The sequence below is a fragment of the Felis catus genome, chromosome F2, assembly GCF_018350175.1.
Source record: "Felis catus isolate Fca126 chromosome F2, F.catus_Fca126_mat1.0, whole genome shotgun sequence".
Lineage (NCBI taxonomy): Eukaryota > Metazoa > Chordata > Mammalia > Carnivora > Felidae > Felis > Felis catus.
The window spans coordinates 26,193,687-26,216,226 of NC_058385.1; the positions used below are offsets into that span (position 1 = coordinate 26,193,687).

The 22,540-nt window shown below is 39.0% G+C and overlaps 1 protein-coding gene across 11 annotated transcripts in view; it reads right to left on the reverse strand.

Moving 5' to 3' along the window:
• Positions 1-20,999, reverse strand: part of PEX2 (peroxisomal biogenesis factor 2) — a 119,175-nt gene extending 98,176 nt beyond the window's left edge. For 4 of the 11 annotated variants that reach the window (XR_006592332.1, XR_006592331.1, XR_006592330.1 and 1 more), the window contains exons 1-2: positions 20,448-20,999; positions 18,142-18,172 (exon numbers count right to left, since the gene is read on the reverse strand). Coding sequence is in view for 6 of the 11 variants with exons in the window: in XM_019822798.2 (XP_019678357.1) it covers positions 5,002-5,936; positions 17,097-17,115 (954 nt within the window). In the remaining 5 variants the exon portion in view is untranslated. Of the gene's footprint in view, positions 1-1,351; positions 5,937-9,608; positions 9,834-17,096; positions 17,157-18,141; positions 18,173-20,447 lie in introns of those variants that run through there. The other 7 variants (XM_019822799.2, XM_019822798.2, XM_006943281.4 and 4 more) reach the window with 7 other exon arrangements.
• Positions 21,000-22,540: the final 1,541 nt, after the last annotated feature.

Genomic DNA, 22,540 nt, shown 5'->3' on the forward strand with positions numbered 1-22,540 from the left:
AAGTAAACTACACTTATTTAAAAATACCATGCATTTATATAAAAATATCAAATACTTTTGGAAAAGGGAGTGGGCACTTTTTACCTTTCTGTTGCCTATATACTTCTAGCTGGTTAAGAAATGTATATATTATGTGGAACCAAGTTTAATATTTAATTCAAAATGTATGAAATAATTCAGACTATTTCAAGTTATGGTTGGCCAGAAAGGCAGGATTTTATTGTCATGCAAAAAAAAAATGGATACTCTCAGGTTTTTAGGATCTTCTATCTTCTAAAGTCATATTAACTTGCTTACTAGCTGTGCAGATGTTTTACCTTTTAATTGAATGAAACAAAATTGGCCAAGATTTTAAAGAAATAACTGGTTCCCCCAGTTGGTTAACCATCTAACTCTTGATTTCGGCTCAGGTCATGATCTCACAGTTCCTGAGTTCAAGCCCCTCATCGGGCTCCATGCTGACAGTGAGGAGCCTGCTTGGGATTCTCTTTCTCTCCACCCCCCCACTCCCAAATAAATAAACAAACAAACAGCTGGTTTTGGTGTAATCAAGAAATATTATATGCTCAATGTAGAAAATTTGGGAAATAAAAGGCAACGTAAAGAAGATTAATGAATAGTTGAATTACCTAAGACATTTATTGTAATATACATATGTGTCTGCTTATTAGCTCATGGTGTCTGTTTGTCTCATTTCAAGATACAGATATGGGTGTTGAGAGATCATATTTAATATCCAACTTCCTTCAATATTACATTGTGTGCACTTTTCCCATTTAATATAATTTTGCACAAATTTTGCAAGGTACTTATATATGACATTGAGTCAATTAAATGGCTATACTATTTTATTTATTTCCCTACTATTAAGCATTTGTGCTATTTCCTATGTTTATTATGAATCATGCTATGGTGAAATTCATTTCAATAAGTCTATATCCAAATTCTTACCATTTCCTTGAGATAAATTCTAAAGTCGATGCATATAAACATGTCCACACCCATTTGATTTTAAAATCAGTTTTACTTAACAGATTTCAGTTTTATTGGCTCTGGAATATCAGCAATGGATGGGTTGAATCTGTTAGTGAGAAATTATTACTAATGAGAAGGAAAGTGAACTACCTATTGAATACCATGCTTTTGGATTTTCTGGCCTCAGGAGTTACCCGTATTAATCTTGTTTGAATTGTCCTAATTGCCAGAAAACAACTCAAGGCAGTATTCGATGAAGGCCATTGGACAAAATGATAATGATGCTTACTTTCAAGAAAGATGACATTTTAAAACCATCAGCTTTTTCTCAAAAGTATCAAGAGAAAACAAGTGACTACTTGGAAACATGAAGGCATAGTGTCTTATTTCACGATTTAATGCTTTTTGAAGGAATAAAAACCCCAGACATATAAGCGAAATACTTGTCAACTTACTTGTGATGAATATAAACGTGCTGTATCTACTAGTTTTAGCTGGAGAGAACCATGGAGCATCAGTTCTATAGATAATATGGCCAACTGGTTTGGCTAAAAAAAAATGTGTTTGGAATTGTTCTGCTGCTGAAAAGATCTTAATTCAGTAACACTTCACTTGTTAAGTGCTGTTAGGAAAAACAGCTTTTTGTTAAAAGCAAATGTTCTGAGTGAATTAAGTTTTTGCCTGTAAGTGCCAACATAACTTGAAGGCATCCTCAAATATAAGAATACTAATGTCCCTGCCTTCTTAACCAAATTATACAGAATATAAGGTATACTTTGATGATCCAAGGTCATTTTCTTAAACTATTACAATTATTCATTTGGTCCTCAGAGACTGTGTGTCCCTGCTCTGCCACCAGATTATAGGGTTTTTTTTGTTTGTTGTTGCTCACTGATACAAGTTTTTTTTTTTTTTTTTTTAAATTATTTATTACTGTGAACATGCTTGCTTTCATCAGTCTTCTCCCTCCCTCCTCCCTGTTATTTTCTTCTGTTGTTGAAAGTTCATTAGAATTCTATTCAAAATAAAGCAGCTTCTAAATGGGGACTCAAGGAAATACCTCGAGTGTAGCTTTGCTGTGTGGAATCCATGAAATGTATTTTGGTTTCCTACAGCTTTGTTTACTTCCAGGTTCCTGACCAGTTCAGATAGTGACACTGTTAATGTACCACAAACCTAATGGAAATAATAACAACTATTGTTCATACCAAATGATTATTTGCTGTAGACTCTGACTAGGTTTTCTGGCTTTTCCTCATACCTCTCCATAGATTAATGACAGGGATCCTTTAAAAATCTCAACTTGTAACTTCTCTGCTTAAAATCTTCCAGTGGCTTCCTCGTACTTGGAATAAATCCAGGTATTTTTTTTCACTACAGCCTGCGTGGCCTGACCCTGGGCCCCCTCACCTCACTCACCTCCTACCCCTCTCTCGTCACTCTATTTCTTACTGTTCCTCAACCAGGAATGGACTCTCATCTAGGAGCTTGGGCACTTGCCCTATCTTTATCCCGGCACCTGTCCCCTACTTGGCTTTTTCCCTGAGCTCATTCTGATGTCTTTTCAAACTTCAACTCCTCAGAGAGGCCTTCCATGAGTATTCAGTTTAAAACAGAATCCCTTGTCACTCTCCATTTCTTTTATACTTCAGAGTACTTCCAACATCTGAAACGATCTTCCATATGTCTTTATTGTCTATTATTCCTCCATGAATATAAACTCTATGAGAGCAGGGGTTTTTATTTATGAGTAAATCTCTGAATATAGAAGAATGCCTGTAGGGGCTTCGTAAGTAATTTTTAAAAGAATGATGTTATTTAATTCCCATCACAGTCCTAAAAGGTAGATATAACTGAATGTCCATTTCACAGGAAGCAAGCATTTCAAGCTGAATCTCAGAGGAGTTAAAGAACTGAGTTCTGAGGCAGGGGTTGTTGGGAGCAAGGATGCAGGACATGCCTTGGGTTAGCTTTGACTGGTACCTATTTTAGATATGATCACTGAAGCAACTGGATACATTATATACACAAGTAGCAAATCTGATTTGAGAACAAGTTACATGGGAGAGGAAAAACAATGTTAGTGTAAAAGTTTTTATCTTCCCAAGGGGAGATACTCACAGATGATAGTTAGGTTCTTGAGGCTAAAGCAGAAATACATCATGCAGCTAAATATGACCCAGTTATACTGCACCTTGAGCCCTAAGACCACTGGGGAACAGGAATAGAAGCACCAGTGTTAAAGCAAGTCTCGTGGCAGTGCACAGCGAGGCAGGGACTGAATGGGGTTTGGGACTGTCAGAGCAACTTAGCCAGCAGGCCTAGGTCTCTGCAGTGAGCTGGAGTTCCCTGAAGCACTTGAGTGCACAAGTCAGTCCGAAACCCAATGGTGTTAAGTTGAACGGCTACCTGCCATTAGTGTGATGTCTGCATGCTTGCAAGCAAGAAAAACAAAAATGGAAAACTATGAAGGAAAACAACGGAGAGACAGTATTAGGTGTGGTAAACACTAGGCTGGACACCCAGCTCTTCTCAGGATGGATCTGTTGCCCAGCTGGAGGATGGGGTGAGCTCCTTTAGGGTCTGCCTCAGTTGCAGAGAGGCGCCATGCTCTAGGCCACACCCTTCCCAGAGAAGCCCATGGCCAGTGACCCAGAGGTGTAGGTAAGAAGGTCAGACTACTTTGGCCCAATCCAGGCCAAAGAACTTCAAAACCCTTGCAACATCTGCTTCTACAAAACCTGATCTCTGATTATTAGGTTTTGTTGTTCAGCTAACAGAATGTCTCTATTGGAGAGGTATGTTATCCAGTGATGAGCAAAACAGTCATACTCCCTGACTCCATGTGGGTAATCACTTAGTGAGGTGGGAGATGTTAAATAACAATAAAAAATTAAAAAAATACATTGTACTGCCATTAGTGTCTGGAAAAACACAAAACCCCATAATATTGACAACTCTATTAGTTAGCATATATGTAAAATACTCTTTTCATGTTAAAATTATGACAGTATGGGCATCTACTCAGAACACACTTTACCAAAATAACACTGTAACCAAATTGTTATTATAACAAAATGTGTTGACTTTATTTATTTAATCCTTTCAAATCTGCAATCTAGTAAGTTAATCATTCAGTTATGTCCTCATCAACTTAGATCACCGGTAAAATTAAAAACCACATGCAGACTTTTGGTAAAAAAGGCAAATGTAAACTCTAATAGGGATCTGTTGTTTTTACCTACCCCATGTCCACTATTCTTTCAAAGCCACTTCAGTTTCCTGTGGTGAACTGCCTACTCTCCTACTACGGGTCCATGTGACACACGTGAGGATGTCACCCACATCTGAGTAATCAAGAGTAGTAGTTTTCTATCCTGGTTCACAAATGTGGACATAGTCCCAGGCAGACCAATGACAGTGAGTCCTAGATTTAGCTAGAACTATTAGGCAGGAAGCCCTCACTTCAGGTGGATCAGAAAGTTGGCAGAACATCAGCCTAGAGCTTCTGGTGGCCTTCATTTTGCCTGCGAATGAAGCCAAGCGAACCCCCTACAATCGGGTTTTAGAGAAAAGCTTAAAATTACAACTGGGGCATCAGATCCTAAGGTTTAAAACAACAGGGCTTTATCAATGTCAGATTATGATGTTACAACGCCATCTCTGAAAATAAATACACACTCACCCCAGAGTCTCCAAAATTGTTTTAGAATCTAACCTCTTTCCAGGAAGTAGCAAAATGAAAGAGCATTTTTAGTATACTGACAAAAACTGTCCACTCCTCTCAACACTAAAAATTGAATGCAATGATTTAGAGAAAGTAGTACATTATTGTTTACATAATGTATTTAGAACCATGTGGTTTCTAGTGATTAGAATTTAGTCATGCCTGGAAAGGAACAGAAGACAGTGGCAGAGAAGCACCTCCCCTCAGAAAAAAAAAACACCTAAACGGTATGCTTAGCATGACTAATACTAAGGACTTAAACACAATACAGTTTTCCTCAGAGGACACAGTCTTAGTTTCTAAAGAGCATTCACTTCTGACATCTCGATTCCCGACTTCAGTGGCTGCAGACTGTGTACCTCTGTGCCACACTTAGGGCACGTAAAGTACATGTCAAATAAGAAACTACTCTTAACACAGTAGTAACAGAAGATATGCTCACATCCTATGGTGTGAGGCATGGTGGGCCACTCTCCACACAGAGAACACTGTTTGCCGCTGGTGGCTAAGGTACTGTCACCGTTAGGAGCACCAATCAGAGGAATACGCCATGAGGATAATTTAGCTTTCAACTTCTGGATATTAATAAGTGGTAAGAGAAAAATCAGAAACTCAGCAAAACCATGCCAGAGAAGTTCCCTATTCATATACTCAAAGCCAACTTCACGCACGCTCTGGGGCTTGCAAAATACAGAACGGATGCCTAGGAGACGTTCTGTCAAGGTTGCAAACTTGCCCCTCTGAAGGAAAATCAGGAAGTTAATCAGCCCACCTAATTTCAAAAGTCCAACCATGACGTTCACACACTGCCTGGCTTTCCCAAATGACGCCAGATGACGGTTTCGAAAGAGGTCGTAGCAGCGCTCCTCCAGCCACGTGCCACCGATTGTACACACAGCATACCACAGCTTCTGATTCTTGCTCGGCGGCTGGTACCTCTGCTTCGGGGAAAAGTCGTTTTTGTACTGTATATTCAAAACGGACTGTCCCACGGTGGCATTTTTCGAGTAGATGGTGAAGCGCCACAAGAAGAGCCACAGGAATGCTTTCGCCTCTGGTTCAAAGTGGGCCAACAGCCCTGGCTTAAATCCATGAAAGCACTGAGTAAACTGGGCCCAGACCAGCTGCTCCAGGGCCTTGTTTAGTTCAAGTGCATCCAACTGACTTATTCTTAGCACTCTGTTTGTCCTCTTTGTCTTCTCTTCTCTGGAAGCCATGTCTTCTCTGAAGGTCTCTAGGGTAAAGTACAATTAGGGAACATCAGACGTTTGCAAGCTCATACCATCTCCTCAACTTACATGTCTACGACTGTGGTACACCAATGACCCAAGACACACAGACGGGGCTGGCAGGTGTCAGAGAGCAGTGAGCGATCACCTCTTACTGCAACCTTCTTCCTTCTCTTTCTTTTACTTTCTCCTTTTGCTCTTTTCCTTGCTTTTCTTTCTTTTCCTTTCTTTTCTTTCTTTTTTTTTTCCTCCTTTTTTGACCCTTCATCAAAGGAATAACTGGTGTAGCAAGTTGCACCTTTTTCTCCACAAATTACCTCCAAGTATTCTCCTTGGTCAGATATTTTAGCAGAGATCATAAAATCCTGATGCTAACAGTGATGACGCTAAATAATAACATGAGGAATGGAGAAATACATGAACTTAATAAATACAGTGAACTCTATGGAACATTCCAAGGAATGTAAGTCAAGACCCCAGTTTAATTGCCAGCACTTCTACTAACTCCAAAGGTATATTTTTTAACAAGTCATTTAATCTTTCTGAAATATGTTTTACGTCCATAAAGGAAGTTAGGAGAAAAAATTAAAATGCACAATCAGGGTTAATTATGCTATCACACTATTGTAGAAGATACATACTAGCACAAAGCACATGAATATAGAAATGCTGTTAAGATATTAAGAAGGTACACATCCTACAGTTTTTTCTTTTTAACATTTATTTTTGAAAGGGAGAGAAAGAGAGAGAGTGTGAGCAGGGGAGGGGTAGAGAGTGGGTGGAAGAGGATCTGAAGCAGGCTCTGCCGATAGCAGTGAGCCTAACATAGGGCTCTAAATCGCGAACCATGAGACCATGGCCTGAGCCAGTCGGACACTCAACCAACTGAGCCACCCAGGAGCCCCCATACAGTTTTCTAAGAAAACTATGATGTAAAAATATATACTAGGACCATTTCACAAATACACTAAAGAATCATATAGGTGCTAAGGGGACAAAAATCCCTTACAGAAATAGAAAAAACTGACTAGTAGTTAATTAGGTATGACTGGCTTATTAAATGCCTATTATGTACAAGCCACCCAGTGGCTGCTGTTGTCAAGGAATGTACAGACCAGTTTAGATATTTTACTTACTGTTAAAGAACTGGTAAATCCAAACTATGACAAGCCATCTATTTAAACTCAGTTTCTAAAATGGGCCCTGAACACATGGAGGTTGCTCATGAATGATCGCTGGGCCTTCAAAAAGCCTGGCATACTAACAGAACACTAAGTTACAGAGGGAGGCAGGTGTCCCACTGAAATTCACTGTCACCAATGGTGTGGCAATGGTGATCTTGGACAAGTTGTTTCACCTAATCTCTGCTTTATTTTTTTCACTTACAAAACTGAGGGCTGAGATAAACTGACCTCTAAAGTCCTTTCAAATTCTATTTATGATTTTTACTAAAAAGATATTACATATAATTTGCTAGGAGTTAAAGAACTGAAAGTACATCCTATAATAGAGTTTGCACCTCTTGAAAGAGGGAATATCTTTGACAATTAAAGAGGTTTGTTTGTTTTGACAATTAAAGAGGTTTTTAAGAGGGATGTTTTTAAATTACTCACAGATCCTAGATGACTCAGTTGGCAGACTGCATGCTTTACAAGTTCAGGTACAGAAAACAAAAGTGCCTATTAAATAACAGGTTGTTTAGTGCTGCTTTCCTCCCAAACCAGACATTTGACAGGAATACTTCTATCCCATAAATGTCATCTGCCTTCTGGGGTGATCTCACCTTTGCCCCCTTCCTGCAGCTCCCTCAAAATTCCACAGCCCAGAGCTATGGCAGTGGGGATTTTGCTGCAAATTCTGTAAAATCCTTGCCTCATACTAGCCAGGAACTACAGGAAAAGAAGGAGGTTAGGACAGAGTTCCCTTTCTTCTCTCTATAAATCACATCAATCTTCAAGGTCTGCTCTTTGCCCCAAATATATTTTTAATCCATTCACTACTCTTTCCCCTGCAAGCCTCTTCCTAAATTCTGGCTGCCCTTATCTCTCTGCTGGATTACATCTAATTGGTCTATACTATTTCAGTGCTTTTTCAGTGCATTCCCCACACTAAAGTCTTCTGAACACACAATCTTATGACCCGCAGTCATAAGGTGCCGCCTTCTCTAGTTCCCTAGTAAACATTTATGGTCTGTTCCCTCCATCTGGAACAGTATGTTCCTGTTCTTTAATTGAAAAACTCAGTTTTCAGTTTTTAAGTACTAAATTTTTAATTAATAGCTTAGGCATAACTTCCTCCTGACTCCCCAAATTTGGGTTGGTGCCTCTTCTAGTTGTTCCCTTAGCACTCTGTTCTTTCACCTTCTTGGCCTTTATGTACTATACACACACTACTTTAAAACTATTTCCTCCACTAGAGGATAAAGCCTGTTGCAAAGATTGAATCTTGTCACAGGTGAATCTTCACAACTTGCACAGTGCCCAGTACACAGGATGTAAGCTACACATGCTAGATGAATAGGATAAAGTCAGGGGTAGGTGAAGGATAGAAAAGACAAATTCCTACCCATTAGCCTTCAAAATGATTTCAAACAACCATATCCAGATTGTTGATTATTACTTATTTCAATATGTTTGTTGTACATCTGCTATTTGCCAGTTAATGTGTCAGAGCTTGTGATGTAATGGTAGAACTGACACAGTCTCAACCCTTGTGTAGACTTATAATGTAGTGTGGTGGGGGGCGGGGAAGAATGCACTATATAAAATAATAAACAGGCAATAATAGGTGCAACGAGGGATACGCAAGGGGAAATTCAAGGCATTATTCTTAACACTAGACCTCAGGAGGTCGGAGAAGGCTTCGTGGAGAGGTACTATCTAAGTGGCTACCTGAAGGACTAGCAGTGTCAGATTGGTAGAGAACGGTGAGAATGGCATTCCAAGGACAGGGTGAGCAGCTGCAAGGCCTGAAGGTGCAAGGACAACAGGCTGGAAAGGAAACAGGAGACCAGTGGTAAAGCCCCTAATAGCCAAGCTGGGGAAGCTGTATTTTATCAACATTATTTTATGTTAATGGGGAGTCACTGGAGAGTTTTCAGAGAAGAACTAATCAAATGTGCATTTGTGACAGCCTGTTCTGGCCATATTCACAATAGATTTGAGGGTGAAAAGACTTGAGGCTTAGAGACCAGTTAAGATGACTGTTAAATGATTATTAAAGTGATCAATGAGAAAATAATGATGGTCTAAATTATAAAGATATCAGCAGGGCTGGAGAAAAATAGGTATCTTTAAAGCTACGAAGAGGTAGAACTGACACGATTTAGGGAGAAATAAGCCAAGAATAACTGAACTGAGTGGATGATAACCCAATTTGCTGAAATAGGAAACACAAGCAGTGATACAGGTTTGAAAGGAAAGGTAATGACCACAGTAGTTTTAGAGATCTGAGGCTCCGATGAGACAGCTAGAGTTTGTAGGCAGGTGTGTGGAGAAATAGGAGAGACAATCTGAGTGTAGATTTTGAATGTGGGGTCTCTCTCCTAGGACTAATCTATTTTAAATCTACCTGCTCTACCTAAATGCTAAGATCAGGAAGGCAGTGAACTAAACCAGATCAGTAGATCCTGTCCATTTACAACATACTCAGCTTTCTTTGTAACAACATAATCTTACTGTCCTAGTTTTCCCGTTCCAGCTACCATGGCTGTTCAATGGTTATGTTCACTGACATCACACACATCTGTGGGTTTCCAATCTTCCTATACTGTGGTCTTCACATCAGTCCTGTAGTCTCACTGTTCTTCTCTGCTAGAGGTTTCCACACTTGAGCGTTTATCATGATCGCTTGTACTTCTTAGACTACAGTGTCTCAGTTCCAGAGTTTCTGGTTCAGTAGGCCTGGAACGAGAGCCAAGAATTTGCATTTCTAACCAGTTTCCTGGTGATGTTGAGAATGAGTGGGCTGGTCCATTCCAAAGCAAACTTCGTGATTTTTCTGGCACATCTATCATCCATATGGTGCCGTGCTGCCTGCCTGCCCTTTCACTCATTTCTGTTTAGTTCTCATTTCTACATCCACAGTGGATATTAGAAATCCTACACGGTCTTTGGCTTTCCCTTTCTTTGGTTAAAGTAGACCTTGTGAGATTAGAGATCACACACTCTATGACCATCGATACATCCTAGACCTGCTAGGTGCTTGGGATGCAAAGATAAAAAACCATCCTAGGGTGCCTGGGTGGCTCAGTTGGTTAAGTGTCCAACTCTTGATTTTGGCTGAGGTCATGATCTCACGGTTCGTGGGTTCAAGCCCTGCATTGGGCTCTGTGCTGACAGTGAGGAGCCTGCTTGGGATTCATTCATTCTCTCTCTCTCTCTCTCTCTCAAAATAAAAAAATAAACTTAAAAAAGATTTTTTTTTTTTAAATCCTTATTCTCACTTCAGGACCCTAACCAAGGTCTAGCAAGGGTGGCAAGCAAGTAAACAGACAACTAGGTTAGTAACAGAGGTGTATGATATCACAGGTCCTCAAAGAGAATATATATAACACTTTGAAGTTATCTCAGTAGAAAAAGAATTCCAAAATTCATGCAAAAAATCATCAGTAAGATTTTTTTTCACTTTTTTCTGCAGGTTACAAATTTTCTAACTTACATCAGTTATGTAATTGAGGAAAAAAACTAGAACTTTAAAAAAAAAAAAAACCCCGTAAGCAAAACCAAAAGTGTATTTGCCTACACTTACCAAATCACCAGTTTCTCACCTCATCATTACCTCTGGAATAAAGTACAAACTTCTCAGACCTAACCTAGTCAATTCTGTCTCCAGCTCTTGAATTCCATGCCATCCTTCAGTCCTGACTCTGTGCCTTTTCTCAGGCACCTAAACACTTACCTTTTCTCCCAACTATCCCCACTGCCCTCAACTCTCTGCCCTTCACATTCCAACTCTATTTCAACATTTTTTGTGAAACCTTTAAAACTATCTCCAACTCCTATTATCACCACCTTCAACTCTGGCAGCGATGGTCTGTGCCACTCACTTGAGCCCTCAACCACCTGTCCTGTAATTTCAGTCACGTCAGTGCATCTTCTTTCCCTGAACCAGTTAAGGAAAACTGCCTTATCTTATACTTTTTGTTCAAAGCACCCACCACCTACAAAGTGACTGATTTCTAGCTAAGTCTTCCTCATGCAAAATTCTACAATCATCCATGGTATGTGGGCATATGGCAAATGTGACTACTATAATAGTGACTACAACTCTGCATCTTCCCCAGATTTCACCTTCTGTGGTCAGCAAGACAAGGGTAGCTCTCTTATTGTCAAATAACCCTTGAAAAGCTCTGACCTTACTGTACATGGATATAAGTCCACACTACCAGTTCCCTCCTCTTACGTCTCTCACACCCCCAAAACTGGACTGGATCGATTATTTTTTTCAGTTGAGTATCAGATGAAATCTATGGCTTACTACGTTGGAGGACGAGTTGTGCCAATTTATGTATCTTTAAATACTAGAGTCATCATCAGTTCTGCATTGTGGTTGATGAGTACATTATTAATTATAGAGTTTACCACAAAGATGGGCTCATTGTAGCTGCTCAATAAATATTTGTTGAATCTATGTGCAACGGAATGAGTAGCTTGGTAGTTAATGAGTGTACTGACTGAATACTGTAGGAAAGCATCTAGATGAACTGGATGGTGAAGGGAGCCTCCTCTGTTCAGGTTCCTTACTTATATTTAGTGAAAAACTGGTCAGAGGGAGTGGTTTCTCAGAAGAATCATCTATTTCAAATACCTCATTTCTGGAGGAATCATACTTAACATTTAGCAAAGACAGGAATTTTTAATGGCTGCCAGAAAAGGAGACTTAACACACTCTCTAACCAATCCAATATTTAACAATCCTTATTATCGAAAAATTCTTTCTTATCCCTTCTGTTACAGTTTAACTTTTTTTTTCCCCCTTTCCTCTTTTTCTCCCCAGGCCTGGCCTCATTGTAGATTAAGAACAGCTGGGCTCGATCTCCTCCCTACGTAATGGACCAAAAGACTATCATTAAACTGTTCTTCAGCCTTTGCTTTTCCAGATGAATAATTTCTCTATTTTTTTTGTTTTAGGTTTTACTTTCCAACATTTTAGTCATTTTTGTGACTTCTTTTAGTTGTAAACATAGAACAGACACTGTCCGTTACACACCATAGTAAGTTCAAGTGGAATACCCCTCCCTATGCTCTACATTCCTATTTAGGCAACTGTGACAGAGTAGAAAAAAGCAGATTTAAAACCAATCAGACCTGAGCTCAAGTTCCAGCTTTGTCACTTACTTGCTATGTGATCTTAAAAAAAAAGTCATTACCCTCGGATTCTTCACAAAGTTGGAAATAACAGCTACCACACAAAGTTGTTGAGATTAAACCAGATAATGTTATGAAAGTGGTTTGGAAACTGGCAAGTATTATTATTACTATATTATTGCTTCTTTGGCTAGGGATGGGCATCAGAAGAAAAAGACTCTGAGTTGTTTTTGGCAAATTTATTTCAAAAGACTGAAATCTTCATTATTACTCATACTAATGCCTCAATCAACCTGTGGTCAAGGGATTTTTTTTTTTTTCCAGGAAATACTGACTACAAAATTAAAATATAATTGTGGCAGTTAAAAAGTGAACATGACATCACTATGATGTGTACGTGTATGGGGGCTAGGCGAGAAGGGGCAGGGACATGGTTCAGTGAAACTCATCACACTCTTGTATCTTATCTGAAAGGAGATGATGGAGGAGGAATTGTGAGAGAATGGGGATGGGTCCCAGCAGGACCCTCTCCCTTGGTTATTTAACCCTCATCAATATGGTAATGCTTGTCATTTGGAAGTAAGAAAACTTCAGGAATGCACACTGATTATCTGACCCTAGGGTGCTTTGCTGAACAGGACATGGTACAGGCAGTCCAGATGGGCATCCAACCTTAGTTCATCACCAACATGTGACATTCCATTCCTCTTCCTTTTGTTTCCCTTTTTGCGCAGATACAGTTATTCTAGAATGTTGGCTTTAGAGAAGGGGAAGGCCCTGGAGTAGAAGAAACTGATAAAACAGAAATAACTAGAAATTCAATTAATCTGACTATAGAATCCTCTTCCCTCCACTGCTGTACAACTATAATTGTTCAGAACAGGTGTGAAGCATTGCAAAATGTCATAAATACCTGTAAAAGTCACATAAAGTTATTCTCAATATAATGTAAGGAGAGTGTTTTAGTGAATCCTAATTCTCTGACAAGTGGCTCAATTTAACCAACATTTTTTGAGCACTTACCAAATGCCAGGCAATTTCCTAGGTACCAGGAATTCAATCCAAAAATTTAACTCTCAGTTAACTTCCTTTTAGTCAATCATTTTTAAAGAAATAGGATGCTACTATGATCAGGACTAGCCATTGATCTCTGAAGCAAAGAATGAATCTTGAAATGTGAAGGATCACAAAACTCTCCAGGCAGAAAAGAAAAAAAGGTCATTTAAGACACAAGAACAGGTTGTGTGCAAACCCCAGAAATGTGCAAGCCATGAAACATGGCCATAGTTTATCTGGGAGATATTGGGATGGGTTCCAACGTGAGCTGCATCCGTGGTTATTTAATTCCCATCACTGTGCTGTGCTTGTTACCTACAAGCAAAGAATCAAATCATCTGCCGTGACTAAGCACAACAAGCTGACAGGACAGACTGGCTGAAGAGTTAACCCACTGCAAAAAGCCCACTTTAAGGAAACTGCAGTGATTTCATAAACATGAATAATCATTGAAGAGAAGAGACATAACAAGATATATTTTTAAAAGGTTACTCTGATAGCAAAATTCAATAAGACTGAAGAAAATGAAGGCTGCAGTTCATGAAGACCAGTTCTAGGATTCCTGCAACAATGCAAGGCCCTTAACTGAGGTGTTAATAACTTTCTGAACAACTTAAAGTAATGAACTAAAGTAATGAAAGTTAAGCACTAATAAAAATCAAAAGAAGATTACAGCACCCCTGCATTTTTGAATCAAAAAACCCCAATCCTTTTTTGGTAAACCAATACCTTCCTGACTCTGGTATAGTGATTGCCATCCACTCCCAACTAATAGCCAGTCTATTTCAGGAATTTAATTTAAGTAAGGTTTAACAATCCCCATATTGGGTTTTGTAGTTTAGTATCTAGGTTCTCAAAAGTAGGCTCCAACTTGAATAGTTTAAAAAAAAATACAAAACAATCTTTTTTTTTTTTTTTTTTTAAAGCTGGGATTGTTCAGCATTGAAACAAACACCATCAGATTTAATTCAAATCAATTTTTCCAAAATGCTAAAAACAGGCAATACCTTTTCCTATTCTACCATGAAATTTCATTCTTCTAATACACAATTCTATAACTCCCTTCCCAATCCCCACCTCCCAAACCACACTAATTTAAGATCTAAAGGGCCAACCAGGGGGATATATTTATGGTCATGCAAAGAGACTTTTAAAAATAATTAGAAGTATAATTGGCACTAAACAATATGTGTCTAGTGAAGGACACTACTATGTTAAGAGTATGTGAAAAAGATGCTCAAGGCAAAGTATAGCATCTACAGGTTAGTGTGATTAACCTGTCACATACATATGTTTAAGACAAAATGATCTAAAAAAAAAAAAGACAAAATGATCTAACACTAAAAACTATTAAAAAGGTCTCCTGCTAACATTTTATCACTAGACAAGTCACACTGCTTTTCTTTCACAGAAGAAAGAAAAAAACCCGAAATTCATTTACTAAGAGCTTATCCCTTAAATAACTACTCTTTTCCTTTTATGTTTTCCATTCCCCCAAATAAAACTTTGTCATCTATATCACATTCCAAACCCAAATCAAATGATTGCATCTCACTAAAGAAGGAAGAATTTTCAGGATGTATTTCAGAGCTTTTATTGAGTATAGTACAAATTATGAATGAATATATTTTATTTAAAACATGTTATTGACAGAAATCTATCAATAATAATGTGGGTATTGTCAAGGGCTTGTCAATATTAATGTAATTATGATTAAGGGGATAACATGGATTTTTAGCTATAATACCAAGTAACATCTCCTACATTGCTGCTATCAATATACACATTATTATTGACCTGTTCCGAGACTCTCAGTACTAGATGTATTACCATTAGGCATATTTGTCAATGCATGCTGCCTACAAAAATTCTACATTTAAATTTACAGTCCTGTAAACTCTGTCAGCAGAAACATGTGATTCCCAAGTAATCTCTAAGGTATCAAACCATCTGTGCAACCACTGCCAGGCCATACTTTCCCAGATCCACAACAATCAACTAATTTTTAGTGTGACAATGTCACTGCCACCCTATCCCAAAGGTTCTAGTAATCAAAATGGATGAGACAATACATTCATTTTTTCCTTTTAGGTTTGAAAAAATTTTAAATGAATGGTTTCATATTATGAGGTTATGTGAATAAAGTCCTATAACTGGAGATCTTAAGCTTTGAACCTACACCTTACTATTTTATTTCCTTTGTGTAGTCAGATAGATTTACTGTCCATTGTATTGAAATCAATACTAATAAGTGGGACATGCATCAAAGAGGGATTTAACAGGACACCGATTCCCAGAGCACATTTCAAACACGAGCAAAAGAGAAAAAGCTATGACTGAGATCCATTAGGATACTGCGACCTCTGGCACTGTGAATAGGCCTAGAAGTCAACAACAAGAAGTTCAAATCCCACTTCTGCCACAGGCTTGCTAAATGACTTGTCACTATTCTGTTGTTCCTCTCTTTCATCAAATATAAACTAAGTTTCAATAGTTTATAGATATCCAATGCTACAAATCCCAATTGTACTCTTTGGGGTATGGACAAGACGTGTGAAATTTTAAAATTCTGTTGTGGACACTAAATTCTTCTAAATTACTTTTAAATGTAACCCTCATCAAAATCCAAACAGGATTTTTCTTTTGGGGAGTGGTAGTGAGTACTCAACAAAATGTTTCTAAAATATATCTGAAGGATAAACTCCACAATAGCATAAATTGCTCAAAAAGATGAACAACTTGCCCTACCAGATGAGAATATATATATATATATATGTATATATACATACCCACTATATATATATACATATATGCTATATATATATATATATATACACACATATGCTATATATATATATATATATATACACATAATATACATATATTTTTTTTTTAATTCAGGAAGAAAAGGAAACTCAACTCAAATACTACAATCTTCAAGACTATAGTAAGTCTTACACAATTAAGCATTCTCCCTATTATATTTATGATGTACTTATTCAAGTACCTAAAACAAACAAAAAAGTTTCCCTCTGGTTTTTTGAAACCTTAAAACAGAATTTCCAATATGTTGGCCTAGCTTTACAAATACATTTTTAAGAGAAAAGCATGGCACTCATAATCTTTTCTTTCAGAAAGTTGATACTTCTGAGTCTTTAAGAGAGAAAGCATGTTGTGAAAATAAAGAGCAGATGTTTGACTGAATATGGGGAAAGAGAGTTCAACTGGTTCTGATTAGTTCTGTATTTTAGCCCAGGTTCATCAACAGGCTGTGTGCCTCTGGACAAGTCATTTTACCACACTATACTCTCTAGCAGTTAAAAGATATAAGAATCAATTTAAAAAATTAACTATGAAAAGTCTACCTATTTAGAATCCTCATAGGGACTGTTTTAGGAAAGTTTGGAAGAGGAAGAAAAAAAAAAAAAAAGAACAGCCGTTTCCAACTGCGGAAATGGTAATGTTGGACATGAGTTTGAAAAAGGCTGGAGAAAGTAGAGAAATCAAAACAGAACATGTGAGACAAAGACACTATCATAGAGAAAAAAACCCAGCAAAGCATTATGGAAGATACTCCCTACCAATTTATGAGTTTATGACTGTAGTAAATATATACCATTTACCAGTTATCAAGTGCTAATAAGGAACTATCATGGCTAAGTATCCTTTGCAAAAATAAATATTAAATAACTTCATCCTTGCAATATTAATCAAAGAGGTTCTTTTATCATTTATGTTTTAAAACAAGGAAACTGAAGCATAGAGAGAAAGAGATTTGCTGACTTGTGTAAAATCACACACCTAGAAGTGGCAGAGCCATGCTCTGAACTAGTGTCTTCGACTGACAAGGTGGTGACAGGCCTAAAAGATGAACATAAACACTTTAGGAGCACAACATGATATACAAATAGGGCTATTTTAAAGGCTAAGCACTATTAAGAGTGTAGGCATGGACTACAGCAGAAATTACAATCCAAGGATAAACAAAGAGCCACATGAAACACATGAAGCAACTAGATCTTTAATATGCTATAAAATTAGAAAAAGGCTTTAGAACCTAAGAAGAGAATTTTAAATGACTTTCATATTACTGGCATACATGTTTAATTGCATATTTTACAGCATTCAAGACAATATGGAAATATCCACAAAGCAGAAGAGGTATTATTAGCAATGGAAAAGGAAGAAGTATCACGTGATACATTATTATGTGCAAGGCATTATGTTTTCTTTACATTCTTTATCTCATATAATCCTTATCACACAGTAAGTACTATCACGTCCATTTTAAGAAGACAAAAGTTAGGCCTGAGAAGATTAAGCACCTGTTTAAGGTCAGACTGACAATCAGGAAATTTCTGGTAAACACTAGAGAAACTGTGGAACACACAAGGCAGTTAGTAAGTAGTATGGATTCAATCCCGCGGAGCTCAAAGCTAATTTTTTTCCCCTCATGATCATTCACAAGACCAGACTGCCAGTCAAGCTCTCAGGACTGTAAAATGGGGAAAGAAAGTAAAGGAACGTGGTAGAGTTACCCGTGTTGCCTGGGATGCATCTTGTCTACATTCTCTCTCCCTGACTCTATACATGTGGTCAGAGAACCATTCAAAGAGACTGAAAGTCAAATCTGAACAAAGGGAATATGTGGGTGAAAAAAATGAGGCACGAACATTCATTTAACTGCTATGAACACACACTATATGCAAAGTAGAGGCAATGCCAATTCATCTATTACTAGAAGGGAATGGTTACGCATAATCAAAACAGAACTACTCTACAGCTCTTGGGTATTTTTGTTTTAACCGTAAGAAGAAAACACAGATTGGATGGAATTTTATCTCACCTTATTGACAGGCAGTTAAGAAGGAAGAGCTCTGAAAAAAAAAAAAAAAGGAAAATATATTAAAAGAATAGAAAGCAATACAGAAAAGGGCATTTTGATTTTATAGACGGTAAAGGTTGAAAAGTTGATAAACAGTGCACAGTGGGAAGAAGAGTGTGTGCTAGCCATCTTTTCCCTGCCTCCACCTCCATGTAGAGAAATGACAGTGCTGGTATTTGCAGTGCCAGGATTACATGGGGCAAATGGAGCAGGACAGAGCTTTTCTCCAGAGGTTTCTTCCACATTCCAAAGGAACTGAAGAGGAACATGGAATGTTTATAAACTGCTGTCATTTCACAGGAAGGAGATAAAGGGGACATCCAATTTGCTTCTAAGTTGCCCAAGATAATCAAGGGAGGAAAAAGAGGAGCAAGTGATTCAGAGCAGAACTTTTGTCCAGAAATAAAGATTGTGCATATGCCATACATTTCCTTGTGCAACAGGAACCTGAGCACAGTGGAGTGCAAGAGAGAAAGACACTTTAAAATTACGTGACGCTCTGAGGAAAACACGGGGCCAGGACTCAAAACATAAATTTATTCCTAAAAATTTGGTATTAAAATACAAGGGTAGGAGGAAGAGAGAAAAATAAAGAATTATGATTCTGATCATGAAGAATTAAATTTGAAATTTGTACTTACTAAACAATAAGACAACACAGAGGTTCGAGGCTTTCAGTAATGAATTAACCATGAATTTATCTTTTACTATTTAAAAAACTGTACAAATCGAATGAATGCACATTGGATACAAATGAATACCCTAAGAAACAGAATCTTAATGCTAGAAGGAAACGCAGATCATCTCCTCAAAGACATGAATTTAATTTTCTTAACAGAAAACACTTTTTCAAACAACACGTAAAATAGCTACTCTTGTAAAATATGGCTGAGAGTCGGCTTGCTTTGTTTCTCCCCTGCGTGGTTCCAGGAAATTTCTACAGGAATTCTTCTATAGAACAGATTTAAAACCACAGATTGACTGACACTCCTAATTTCTAAAAATGAAGAGATTAAGACCACAAGGTAGGGTGGGTCAAACGAAACCAGAGTCAGGACTAGCATTCAATTCTCTTGACTTAGTGTAGTATCCTCTTTACTATGTCCTGTTATTTCCATTTTCTTCCTTTTTTTTTAAGGGGGGGGGGAATACAGATATAGATATATATTATATATTACATATGTATCTATAATATGTATCTATATTACATATATATGTAATATATACTCCGTGTATATATAAAAGCCCTTTTTTTGACTTTGTAAATAATTCCATTACCTCTTTTCTTTGCAATCTCCTTTTGACTCAAGATCATTAAACTCTAATGTTTCTGGATACAAGTAATTGAAAATATGGGCAGATCAGAGAGAAGATAAAGTGAAAAAGAAGTCAGCCATCCCAAGTTTATTTTTTTCAGGTTTAACTAAAGTTAATGTATTAGGGGAAGATGTTTAGACTGCAAATTGTAGTGTGGAAAGTCTCAATCTCCCTGCAACTGCTTGAAATTGTTAAGGTAAAACATTATCAAGGGGCATCAAGACTACCAGAACGTGTTAGATGTGAACAGTCAACAACACAACTTGGTCTCGTGAAAAGCCCTTTCACTAAATGTGATGTTTTGGAAAATGGGACCTAAAGAAATAAGTAAAGAAACAATGACTTTTATTTTAAAATACCAGAAGAAAAATGTCAATTATCCTCACAGTTATCAGAAATCAATGTTAAATATAAGAAACTCATTGCAAGCAATTACGCAAGAACATTCGCGACAGCTCTTCCTCCTCAAGAAAATTAAAACTAGTTCTAAGTTCACAGGCTTTCAAAAATGTTAGAAACTTAAGCATACTCAACTTATTTTTGTACCAAATATAACACTTTACATGAGCCATCCGATATTAAGTAGTTTGAACACTGCATAATTCTTAAGCCATTCATAAGGAATTAAACCTCACCAACGCCAAATGCGTGGTGATTTCGAAGTGTCTTGGTCACCTCGAGGAAGGCACAGGAACTCAAGTCTAGCAGTGTTTTTTTTTTTTTTTTCTTTTTAATGGTGCGATTCTAAGATCATTTTTAGGAGCTCGGGATTGCTTCATTGCCTTTCCCAAAAATCACACTTTGATTTGCTTTTTCCAGGAAGACAGGAAGCCAATAAACGGGGAAACTGAAGCTAAGGGCGACAGCGACAAGGTCGTGAAACTCCACGCCCTCCCAGCTGTAACCAAGACCTCAGGTTTGCACTCCGGTTCTCTCCGGCAGACACTGACCTTACGAGTCTGAGAAACGCCCCCGTTCCACGTAACTTTTTCTGAAACATTCTCTGGGAAGCCTGACTTCTCCTAGCAGAACCTGGATTACCCAGGCTTCCGGAACTCGCGGGCTTCCGGAGCGACGCAGGACCCGGAAGTGTCTGAGAAAAAAGAGGAAATTAAACAAGGAGAACTAAGCTTTAGAGCGGTGCGGAAGGCCGAGGAGGGCCCAGCAACAGCGAACGCCGGCGAACCGAAGGGCCGAAGGGCCGAAGAGCCGAAGAGCCGAAGAAGACACCCGCGCGCGGTGATTGGTCGGCTGGCCATCCGGAGAAAAACGTATCTGATTGGCAGGACAGTCGCCAGCCTGTCAGCCCCGGGTCGGGGCCTCGAGGGTGAAGAGACCGCTGTGTCAAGAGGCCGCGGAGGAGTCGGCGCTCTCCGAGGGCAGGGTTTCCCTGTCCTCGGACGCCGCGGCGTGCCGCCGGACAAGCGCCGCCGAGTGGCAGCGGGGCGCCTCCGCGCCTGCCGGGCTCTCGCTAGCCCAGGGTGGAGGGCTCGCTGCGGGATGGCCTCTTGGGGAGGAAAGTCCCGGGACGGGGTGGGCGGGGGCGGCAGCTTCGGGGCTGGGGCAGATTTGTGGCGCGTGCGTGCCGAGGGTGGGTAGCGTGTTGACCCCTGCAGGCTTAGGAAGGCCGGGAACCCCGTCTCGTTGGCCGTCAGTCCTGCGCAGCCGCGGCCCGAGAGGCCCTGCCGGCGGGCCGGACGCGCTCGCGCTTTCCGCGGGGAGCGAGCACCTGGCCGCGGGGTCCGTCTGAAACATCCAGGAGCTCTGAGAACCGCGGAAAGGCGAGGTCGCCCACCCCTGGGTAGCTGAGTTTGACTTTCTAAGACTAGGGCCTGAGGGAAGGTAGTTTGAGCTTCACCAGGCAGTTATGTGTAGCTGCGTGAATTTCCACTGCCTACTGATTCTGTGGTGTGGATAGCAGTGTCTCGGCTGGAGGGTTTGCTTTAGCTGAAGACAGGTAGGTGAACCTTCCTGCACATAGTAGGTCTTAAGTACGTTTCAGTTGTTGCCTCACCTCCCTTCCCCAGGAGCGCACACTCCCACGACAATTGTATTGTTACATGTTTAGAGCTTACCCTCTAAAGGAGCGTTACAAGAAAGATTTTTATTTTTTTTAAATAACTTTTCTGTGAAAACAGGCATTGCTCAGGATGAAACATGGACAAAAGAACGTTTATTAACGGATTTTAATAGTGTTCAAATTCATCCTTGCATTCAAGGTGTACAATTTAACATCATTTATACCGGCAATATTTATTGTCTTCCATACACTAAGGAGATCTCGGAAAAAAACAGTCCTAAGGAGGATGATGTTGATGGTTTCCTGAATTAGTTAAAACGAAGACAAAAAAGTCCTTTCTACCACATAAACCAACAGTACAGAGGAGCTAGAGTAGGAGCTACAAGTTCACAGGGTATGCAGCTCACTTAGGCATAGGGGAGGTTTTTCTAGAGCTGCGGTTGGCCAATGTAGTTGCTCCCAGCCACCTGACGTGCGGGTAGGTCGAATGCAGGTCTGTGTAAAATGCACCCGGGATTTCTAGGTTCTAGTATGAAAAGGAAAGGATGCAAACTGTTTCAGTTTATGCTGATTACATGTTGAAATGAGAATGTGTGTGAAAATTTAAAATTGCATATGTTCCCTGTGTTATATTTATGTTGAATGGTGCTGTTCTGGAGGGAGGATAAGAAAGTCTTTTTCAAGAAGACCAAGGCTTTCATTTAGCACCTGTGAAGGAAGACAACCATGTTGTACTTCTCAGGTAGACCAGCAGATACACTGTGCTTCATTGAATTTTTATGGAAATGGGAAAAACATACACCGCCCCCCCCCCCCCATAATATAGATGATATGTTCAGAGCAGGTTCTAATTCATGGAACTTTATGTATGTCATGTGAACATCGCATGAGCTGTTAATAATAAATATGTGTACCAAGCTATCAAGATACTTGAATTATATTTACTGAATCTGATTAAGGATATAAAACTGTAGAACATGTAAGATTTTTGTTGAAAATGTTTAAAATAAGCTCCAATTTGTA